Below are 10,553 nucleotides of genomic sequence, written 5' to 3'. Positions count from 1 at the left end.
ATCATATGCAAATAATTAGTAAAGAAAAGTGTCACACAAAATAACTTCATCGATTGTGTAATGTGTCTCCAAATGTAGACTCACTACTAGGTTCAAGAACAATATCAAGCTTACTACTACAAGTTGGAACACACAAAGAAGAATGCAAGTAAGTGTCACTCTCTTTCCCAAAACAATCCTCCCTAATGAACTTGCTATTTCCCCCCAAGAGGAGGTTCCCATCACAAGGAGGAGGATCATTGTCCCATAGCGGGTTCCCATAGACTTTGTAGCCCCTAAATGTGGCTACACCTTCCTCACCACAAAACATGTAACCATGCAGCTCACTATCAATACTCACGTCATTCAAGTAGAACATTATCCTTAAGGAGAGAATAACCAACTAAGGTGGAGAATCAAAGCATGCAATTTTACTCTCAAAAGAATCATTGTCATAACCCTCTACATGGAACATAACACTATCACAACCTTGAGTCTCATCAAATGTCAATAAAGTAAGATCAAGAGACTCATCTTCATATGAAACAAACAAAGGTGATGTGTTATATTCATAATCATTCACATTATCAACTAGTTCAAGATCATCACTAATTTGAGATTCATTAAGCACAACACAAAATTCCTCAAATAGTGGATAAACATTACAAGCAAGTTGATCAACACAAGTACCCACACTAGTTGGACTCAAATTAATATTGCTAGAAGAATCAATTCGGTCATCGCTAGGATCAACTAGTGCGTGAGCTATCATATCACATGACAATGTACTAATATTCAATTCACAAGTGTCAACACTAGATGGACACAAAATGACCTCACAAGAAGATTCAATTCGGTCATCAATAGGATCAACAAGTGTTGGAACACCCCTATCAACCACATTGTCAATATTCATCAAAGACCAATTAAGCTCAACACATGGTAAGGAATAATTAAGCTTAATGCATGGTAAAGTAAATTACCTTAAACAAATGAAGATCTAATGTCTGTCTCTTTTCAGTAAAACTTGGTAAGCGGAACATGAAGAGAGCTATGTGATCATACCATATTGAAACTTAGGAATTCAATGAAATGTTGAAGAACATTATTGACAAAGCTACTTTTGTATGATAGTGAAAGCAGAAATATGTCCAACAAAATAGGAGTGAGGCAATAGACCCTCTGACCAGAAACCAGTCGGCAGACACATGCCAATCCAACTCAGCACTCGTAAGTTGGGTGAATTACTGTTTTTGATAAGGTGACATAAAATTTCAGCATTCTTTACCTTTTTGTTCAATCTTACAGAAAAAGGAAAAAAGTAGGTTACATCACAAACTAAGCATGCCAACTCACAAAGTTAAAGCACCACATCAGCACACAACTCTGGATTATAAAATAATGCAACAGAACTTAGCCTACTAATTTATATTAGCAGACAGCTAGAAGGCATTTCCAATGCAAAACAGACACAGATTAATGGACCGCAAGGAAAGATATAAAATGATTCAAATATTAACAACAATAAAAAGACACATCCAACTTGGATTGCACTATGATCTTTGACCATTTCAAACTTTAATCAATATAAAGATTATCGATCACATCTTGCAAGATTTCAGCCGACAACCCACCTTAACAATTTCCCTTTTCCTGGGTTACAAAAGAAAATACTAAAGAAATCTTTTATTTTGGATGACTCATAGCTGACTCATGCAACAATTATGTTCAAGATTCAACAACTCCCCATAACTCCCTATTTATAATACGTGAAATAATGGCTTTCAACCATCATTAACAAGAAACTTCTTTCTTACTTAACTGAAAAACACAGCAACCCTTCCAATGACGAACCTATTGACAGATAATGTGATTGCAATTCCCATTAATGCAGAGACATTCTCATTTCAAAGGCAGCCAAAAAGACTTATGTTACATCCTGTTTGTCAAGACCATGTTTCTTCTAATACAAAGCAAAGTGAGTATTCCTTTTAACTTGATAATCTATAAGTTGAATGTGTCCAAATCATTGAAGAAAGAGATCATTAACAGTGTTATATCTACTTGAATATGCAGGAAATTCAGTTATCTGCAAGATGAACAAACTTGGAGAAAGGATGGATTGTCTTGCACAAGGCATCCGTGAACATGGTATGTGTTTAATAAACTTAATGAAAACCTCAACAAAATTTTTGAGAAGTAAAACAAAATCCATAGCGGAGTAATATTTAAGTGCATACCCATATCTACGTGTAAGAACGGAAATTATTGATTGCAGTCTCTCAAGTGTTTCATCTTTGTCCTTGCAGTGAGGCTAAGCCCAAAGCTGACAGAAACTGTGAAGGGTAAATTGAGCCTTGGTGCGAAAATTCTTCAAGTAGGAGGATTGGAGAGAATTTTCAAGAAGTTGTTTAGCGTTAAAGATGATGAAAAGCTACTCAAGGTTTCTCAATGCTATTTATCAACTACATCAGGACCAATGGCAGGCCTTCTCTTCCTATCTACAGATAAGGTAGCATTCTGCAGTGAGAGATCAGTAAAGATTTCATCTCCAACTGGAAAGTTGCTTAGAATCTGTTACAAGGTAGTTACCTACACAGTTTTAACTATCATCTCCAATTTTTTTGTCATCTAAAGCACAATCTAAAAGCATTTTCCCAATATGCAGGTTATGATCCCAATGAGCAAGATATATAAAGCCAAAGAGAGCGAGAATATCCGAAAGCCATCACGGAAGTACATTCAGATAGTCACAGAGGACAATTTTGAGTTCTGGTTTATGGGATTCCTCAATCATCAAAAGACATTGAATTATCTCCACCAGGCTATCTCAGGATCTCAAGCATGCTAACGAAAGGGGAAAAAAAAAAAAAGAGTTCCTTTCTCTTTCTGTTTTCTGATACCTAACATTATCAATGTACAAATGTTGATTCAAAATTGAACAGTCATATATCTGTATAGTTTATTCACAAAAGCTCAACTGTCTCAGAGAAAAGATTTTAGTTTTGCTTTAACAGTCATGGGGTATATTAACGGAAAGGAATTTTGAACCGACTTGCTCAATATGATGCAACGAGGTATAAAATAACTACTTCACAATGCTTTGTGGATTTCTTGAGTTGTCCCACACTCTATCGAGATGTAAATTTTAAGTGGCCCTTACATTTGGTTGGTTGTAATGGTAGTTTTCTCACAGCCTGAGACCAAAATTATATTCATGATATAATTTGAGAAACGAGTTTCCCAATGAGAAGTTGCAACTATGGTAACAATAGAATCCAACACCATTCATGAATACTGAATTGGTACCAAATATAAAAGAAACTAGCAACAGGAAATGCTAAATTTATGCAGTTTATGAACTTGTTCAGGCAATTAGATCAAAATGCAATTCAATTACCTATATTAGCACCTTTCATATGTAGACAACGAAACAACCTTGGCCAACTACATTTTCGAATAATCCAGAATATAAAGCGATTCTAACAAGGAAACCTAGAAGTCAAACATACCCACAATTACTGATCGGTTTTATGCCCCTTCCAACAAGGGGAGGAAAGAGTCCTAACCAAACGATTCATTCTTTTATGATCAAGGCTCAGTGCTTCAGTTTCTCTTCTTTTTTTTTCTTGTCTGATAACTCAGATTTTATACTTTGTGAATTTCTTCAAGTAATGGTGGTGTCTGGGTCAGCTTACATATGCTTCAACTATTTGACCCACCAAGGTTTAGGCAAATAGGACCCTGATCTCCAACGTTTGGACCCATCTCATTGACCATGTATGGAAGTGCTTATACACAATTACATTTTCTTTTGACAATGGTAACATTATACACAATTACGTAGTTAGCTACAACTTCACAAAGTATATGTTGAGGTCTCACACATGCATATATATGAGCCAGCACAGGTTAATTGGTCATGAACAGGAAAAAAGGAGTTGTTTATCAGTCTTGGTAATACATTGTACCATCCAGCAGATTATGGCATCTGAATAACACTGACATCATACCCCAATGATAAGCAAGTATTCCAACAGGATAATTTGATAGGTCATATGAAAACTTCAATTATTTTTACAACTATACCCACAGTCAAACTCAAAATTATGGTAAGCTCATCTCATAATCTGACAGTATAACAAACAATGGGGCGCAGTACTAACTTACATGGATGATGAAGAAGATTTTTTCCTGGGAACAAAAGAAATCTTCTCTTTTGGATGACCCATAGCTGACTCATGCAACAACTATGTTGAAGAATCAACAACACCCCATAACTTCCTATTTATAATGCGGAATGGCCCTCATCATCAACCAAAGACTTGTTTCTCACTGACCTAAAAAATCCAGCAATTCTTCCAATCAAAATAGGTAGCTCAATGATGAACCTACTCAGAGATAACGTGATTGGAGTTCCCATTAATGCAGAGAGACTTTCATTTAAAAGGCAGCCAAAGAGACTTATGTTACATCCTGTTTGCCAAGACCATGTTCCTTCATAAAGCAAAGTGAGTATCCCTTTTAACTTGATAATCCATAAGTTGAATGTGTGTAGTAATTCAAATCATTAGCATTACATCTACTTGAATATGCAGGAAAATCAGTTATCTGCAAGATGAACAAACTTGGAGAAAGGATGGATTCAATAAGCTCAACGAAAACCTCACCAAAAACAAGTTCCCCAATGAGAAGTTGCAACCATGGTAAGAATGGAATCCAACACCATTAGTGAATTCTGAATTTGGTACTAAATTTCAAAGAAAGTAGCAATAGCAAATGCTAAATTTATGCAGTTTGTGAACTTGTTCAGGCAATTAGATCAAATGCAATTCAATTACCTATATTTGTGTACACAACGAAACAACCTTAAGCTATTTTCAGTGGATTATTTTTTCAGAGAAATCTGAACCAGTTAAGCTCTTTTCAATCTCTGTCAAAAAGAAAACTGCCTTGGCCAACCACATTTTCAGATAATCCAGAACATAAAGTGATTCTAAGAAGGAACTTAAAAGTCTAGAATATACCCACAATTACTGATCGTTTTTATGCACCTTCCAACAAGGAGAGGACAGAGTCCTAACCAAACAGTTCTTTTATGATCAAGGCTCAGTGTTTTATTTTCTCTTTCTTTTTTTTTTTTTTTTTTTTTCCTTTTCTGATAAATCAGAATCTATACCTTATGAAGTTTTTTTTTTTTTTTTCCTTTTCTGAAAAAAAAAAAAAAAAAAAAAAAAAGAAACGGTAGTGTCTAGGTCAGCTTGCTAATGCTTCAACTATTTGACCGGTTACATGCAATCCCCCACCAGCACAAGTATCGGGTAACTCTGCCACTAAGGGTTAGGAAGACGGAATTTTAACCTTGGTCTCCAAGGTTTGGACCCACTTCATTGACCATGTGTGGAAGTGCTTATACACAATCACATTTTTAGCTACAACTTAACATAGCATTTTTTGACGTCTCACGCATGCATATGTGTGAGCCAGCAAGGTTAATTGGTTGTGAAACGGGAAAAAGGAGTTGTTTATCCGTCTTAGTAATACATTGTACCATCCAGCAGATTACTAACACTGACATCATACTCCAATTATAAGCAAGTATTCCAACAGGATAATTTGGTAGGTCCATACGAAAATTTTAATTATTTCCACGACTACATTTACAGTCAAACTCAAAATTAAGGTAAGCTCATTTCATAATCTGAAACTATAACAAACAATGGGGGCCGAATACTAATTTACAAGGATGATTTCGAAGATTTTTTATAAGATGAGTGAACAGATGAAATTGATGCGCAATAAAGCACAAAGAATGGGAATAGAAGACTGACATCAGCAGCTCCTAGTCATATGACAAGTCAAAGGTCACTTGCTGAATCGGACTAAGCAGGTTCAGCTTGCGTATACTTCAACTATTTGATCCACCAAGCTCCAAGAAAAGTTAGCTTTACAAGATTCAGGAAACTGGAGTCCAGCCTCCTCACACCCTGCTTTCGTGATATGAAGGCAGGACCACATATCTAGATACTTGAGAGACTCACATGAGTTCAAAAGCTTCATAATTCCTTCAACTGTGTCTCTGGACAGTTACCTTCAAAATTTTCGATTCCACAATTAATTCCTCAATTCGTAATTGTTGAAATGCAGCATCAGTAACCTCCTCGCAGCATCCAATATCAAGAACTTCTGAATCAAATAAAGACATCTATGAGCTTTCTTTGAGTTCTTCATGTGGTCAAACGAGGTAGCTTTCTTTCAATGATTTCTTTTAGCTTTTATTTGTCCTTGGCATGAGCTCTATGACAAAATTTACCCACTTGAAGACATGAGGGCAAGGATTGCTTAAGAGTTCACAAGTTAATATCTTCACAAGCACATAAGAGCACTGATCATATGACGTTTCTGCTTTTATGTCCTTTGCTGCTTCAATTTCTGGTAAAGAGAAGAGAACTACTTTTCAATGCCGTGTGGATCTCTTGAGTTGTTGCACACTGTATCGAGATGTAAATTTAAGTGGCTCTTACATTTGGTTGGTCGTAATGATAGTTTTCTCACAACCTGAGACCAACATTATATTCATGATATAGGTTGAGAAACAAGTTTACCAATGTGAAGTTGCAACCATGGTAACTATGGAATCCAACACCATTCATGAGTTCTGAATTGGTACTAAATCCCAAAGAAAGTAGCAATAGCAAATGCTAAATTTATGCAGCTTATGAACTTTTTCAGGCAATTAGATCAAAATGCAATTCAATTAACTATGTAATTAGCACCTTTCATGTGTAATGGTAGTGTCCGAGTCAGCTTGTGTATACTTCAACTATTTGACCAACCAAGCTCCCAGAAAAGTTAACTTTACAAGATTTAGGAAACTGGAGTCCAGCCTCCTTACACCCTGCTTTCGTGATATGAGGGCACGACCGCACATCTACATACTCTAGAGATTCACATGACTTCAAAAGCTTCTTAATTCCTACAACTGTGATCTTTGGGCAGTTACTCAGCTTCAAAATTTTCAATTCCAAAATTAACTTTTCACTTTCTAATTGTTGAAATACAGCATCAGTGACGTCCTTGCAGCATCCAATATCAAGAACTTGAAGCTTTCTGCATCCTGAAAGTATACAATCCAATGAAGAGTCGGAAATATTCAAACACCAATCCATCCTCAGTTCCCTGAGACTTTTACTACAAGCAACAGCCAATGACTTCATGGACTCATCAGATATGTCACGGCAACCACCGATAACAAGCGTCTCAAGATTTTTGCAGTTATTAGCCAAGGATAAGATGGACTCATCGCCAACTTCGCAGCAATCCAACAGCTTCAACGTACTAAGTAGCAATGCGCAAGCTTTGGACACCGCAGATACGCCGATGTCACCAATCTTTCTGCATTTGTTAATATCTAAATGCTTTATCTTTCGGCAACCTTCAACGAGAACACATAAACCTGTATCAGTAATATTGGTGCATCCCTGCAAACCCAGCTCTTCTAAATTGTGGCAGTTTTTGGACAGAGCTTTCAATAATGAATCTGACATGAATCTACAGCCAACAAGATGCAAGGTTCTCAACTCATGACACCCCTCAGCAACAGCTGACAAGCCCTTGTCTCTCAGCTTACTGCAGTATGATACATCTAGGGATTGTAAAGAAGAGAGGCTGGGTCCGATTTTAGCCATTCCATTGTCAGTTATGCCTGTAAATTTTGAATATGGATCCAACAAGGTAAGTCTAACAGGAGACGTTAATCAATTAAGAGTAAGTGCTTGATAGTGCTGTTGAATGAGAAATAAGAGTATACAGTGTTAAATTAAAACATCTGGAATAGCTCGAGTAAGTCTAAAATTCGGAAGATTGGTACACAACTATTCTCGAGTTATGTAGCACAAGATACATCAGTACCTAATTTCTTCTTTGCTATTAGGAGATACATATCCAAAGCTTACTATCCAACAGTATAATCATCTACCCAATACCATTCAAGTCATTTGGATCAAGATTTGAGAAATAACCAATTTAGCAAATATTACCCCCATATAGAGCCAAGAATCTTAGCTAGAGTTATATGAAAGAATGTTCAATGCTGATATAGTCATTAATGGGACCATGTGAATCAAAATCAAAGCTCTACATTATGCTTCTTTAACTTGAAGAACTAGAAAATCCAAGTTGCCAGGGCAACTCCAAACACAGCTAATCCAGAGTGTTCAACTATGTTGCGTTGTAATAAGCTAAACCCATGGAAACAACTCGTGTTTCTACCACATCACGCAATTTTACTGTTCTTCCAAATACAGAAGTACTCAAAACCTTAATATATCCACTAATTACACAAGGATAGGTAGCAAAAACTAATACCTTTCCCAAAATTTAGTTAAGTTTACCACCAAAATCTCAAGGAATAACACTGAAATAGTCAGCAATTACATAAAGGGTATTAAAAAATTCAATCATCTAGAGAGGAAAGAAAAAAAAAAAAAAGCTGACCTTTAAATGTTACTACCACATTGCGCAATTTTACAATAAATACAAAAATATACACACATTTTTACTTTTTTTTTTTTTGGTTCTTCCAAATTCAGAAGTACCCAAAACCCCATAAGTTCACTAATTACAAAAGGATAGATAAAAGAAACTACTCCATCCGTCCCAATTTATGTGGCACTTTCCGATTGCGAGAGTCAAATAAGCTTTCCTTTGACCACAATATTTTCATATGTCCTATAAATAGTTTGAATTGTCAATTATAGTGACTTATACTTCCTCCAGATCAAAAAGAGTTTACTTAACCTTTTTTTCTTAGGTCAAGAAGAGTATCCACTTATCAAATTAAGAAAGAATTAATCTTATTTTTTCAGATTTGCCTCTATTCAGTGCTATGAGATCAAATCCCAATACCTTTTTTTTTGATAAAGTTTTTTTTTTTTTTTTGATAAAGACCCAATACCTATTTTATTAGGAGCAGTTTAGTTAAATTAACTTTTTTTTAGGAGTTAATATTTAAGGGGTGTGCAAATGGCAAAGTGAACCTCGTCTTGATCCCGAGGGAGTAGTATTTTTGAAAAGTTTGACTTTGGAAGTCTGAACTTACACATAAATTGGGACAGAGGGAGCATATCTTTCCCAAAATTTAGTTAAATCTAACACCAGAAACTCAAGGAATAATTAAAGAAATTCAATAATCTACAGAGAAAAAGGAAAAAGCAGACCTTTACAGTTTCGAAGATTGAGTATCCTTAAAGAAGAGAAGGAAGTGGCAATAACAGAAAGATCAGAATCAGTAACGCCAGGGTAGAAACACCTATTCACAGAGTGAGATAGACCAAGCTCATTCAACCTACTGAATCGGGCCGCTATCTTGCGCAGCATGTGAGGTCCGGCCCGACCACAAAGTTTCTTCCTTTCTGTACTCTGTATGTAAAGCCATCGCTTGCACACCAGCCCGAATACCTCTTTGTCTTTGTCGCTATCCAACCTAGATACAACTGCCCGAAGCTCGTCGTCACCCAGGAAGTCGTTTATGCATACAACACTAACGACACCGTTTTCGAACTCAGAATCGTTGGATGCCATTGGGGAAAAGTCTAATGGCTCTAATATAATCGCAAAAATTTTATGGTGAGAAGAAGGAGAAATATATTTTATTTCTCTATTATATCTCTCCATAACCCCTGAGGATGATAACTTTTTTCAATAACATACCTAAATTTTGCGGTTCCCTGAACAACTTTGAACTGGTATTAATATATCCTTTTTCGGCCGCCTAGCATAATGTATAAATTAATTTCTAATTAAGAATCGAAGTGAGTGTATATCACTCTCTGATTAAATCACAACAAACGACCTAAAAAAATAATAAATTTTTTTGTCAGCTATTAAAATGATTTTTTCTACTTATTTCTCTTTTTATTTTACTTTTTTCCTAATTTCATTTCCTTTTCTTTTTTATTCTTTTATTTCACCCTTCTTCATCATTTTTTTCCAGGCCATTGGTGGTGATTTTCTTCTCTTAGTTTATTTCTTTTAATGGTGGTGTGGAATGGATTTGGGCATCAATGAGCTTTTAATTTTATTTTAGGGGAATTAGAAGAGGAAGACGGAAGATGATGAAAAAGTGGTCGCCGACGAGAGCGGTTTTCCGGCGAGTCTTTAATTTCGAGTGGAGTGTCGTTGGACTCTGAGCTTCAAATCTAATATCACATGAGTTATTTCCAGTGGTTTGAAAGTGAAGAGATGGCAGAGCAATGGCGACCGGTTAGCCATGATGGCTTCTGCCACAGGTGGAAGAGAGTTTTTCAAATTGATTATTAAGCCATAATTGTTTGTATAATTTCAGGAAGAAATGGTGGAGTGATTCTTTGTTTCCATTTTACGAAGCTAAGCGCGCCTCCATTGTTGTTTCGGTGAAGCTTACGGTTAGGGGAAGGGGAGAAGGTGGGATGGATAATTTTTAGATTTTTGTTTGGTAGTGATTTTAGTTTTCAAATTTTGATTATTTGGTGAGTTTGATTTTCAAATACTGATTGATGATGGTTTGGAAACTATTTGGTGGTGATATAGTGGAA

The 10,553-nt window shown here is 36.0% G+C and overlaps 2 protein-coding genes across 5 annotated transcripts; one reads left to right on the top strand and one right to left on the bottom strand.

Annotated features, from left to right (window-relative positions):
• The first annotated feature begins 1,574 nt into the window (after positions 1 to 1,574).
• Positions 1,575 to 3,089, top strand: LOC132032932 (GEM-like protein 6). Its single transcript, XM_059422745.1, has 4 exons — positions 1,575 to 1,957; positions 2,056 to 2,130; positions 2,289 to 2,563; positions 2,648 to 3,089. Exons 1-4 carry the CDS (start codon positions 1,825 to 1,827, stop codon positions 2,828 to 2,830), a joined length of 666 nt encoding a protein of 221 aa, XP_059278728.1. The 5' UTR covers positions 1,575 to 1,824; the 3' UTR covers positions 2,831 to 3,089.
• Positions 3,090 to 4,008: 919 nt separating this feature from the next.
• LOC132032917 (uncharacterized) lies at positions 4,009 to 9,580 on the bottom strand. 4 transcript variants are annotated; one of them, XR_009408626.1, is made up of 4 exons: positions 9,198 to 9,580; positions 6,756 to 7,684; positions 5,811 to 6,165; positions 4,009 to 4,476 (listed from the first exon to the last, which is right to left on the bottom strand). XR_009408626.1 is itself a non-coding variant. In XM_059422728.1 (2 exons), exons 1-2 carry the CDS (start codon positions 9,559 to 9,561, stop codon positions 6,783 to 6,785), a joined length of 1,266 nt encoding a protein of 421 aa, XP_059278711.1. In that variant the 5' UTR covers positions 9,562 to 9,580; the 3' UTR covers positions 5,215 to 6,782. The 4 variants fall into 4 exon arrangements, 1 of the variants encoding a protein (XP_059278711.1); XR_009408624.1 differs by having other exon boundaries at positions 5,811 to 7,684; XR_009408625.1 differs by having other exon boundaries at positions 4,009 to 4,319; positions 5,811 to 7,684.
• Between the last annotated feature and the right edge of the window lie 973 nt (positions 9,581 to 10,553).

Source organism: Lycium ferocissimum, chromosome 2 (assembly GCF_029784015.1).
Source record: "Lycium ferocissimum isolate CSIRO_LF1 chromosome 2, AGI_CSIRO_Lferr_CH_V1, whole genome shotgun sequence".
NCBI lineage: Eukaryota > Viridiplantae > Streptophyta > Magnoliopsida > Solanales > Solanaceae > Lycium > Lycium ferocissimum.
This window is presented reverse-complemented; position numbering and strand designations above follow the sequence as displayed.

Coding starts and splice junctions, on each gene's coding strand:
- LOC132032917 (XM_059422728.1), bottom strand. CDS start 9,561: ATGGCATCCAACGATTCTGAGTTCGAAAACGGTGTCGTTAGTGTTGTA. Junction 7,685..9,197: donor CAATCTTCGAAACTGTAAAG/GTCTGCTTTTTC, acceptor CAAAATTTACAG/GCATAACTGACAATGGAATG.
- LOC132032932 (XM_059422745.1), top strand. CDS start 1,825: ATGACGAACCTATTGACAGATAATGTGATTGCAATTCCCATTAATGCA. Junction 2,131..2,288: donor ACAAGGCATCCGTGAACATG/GTATGTGTTTAA, acceptor TTGTCCTTGCAG/TGAGGCTAAGCCCAAAGCTG. Junction 2,564..2,647: donor TGCTTAGAATCTGTTACAAG/GTAGTTACCTAC, acceptor CCCAATATGCAG/GTTATGATCCCAATGAGCAA.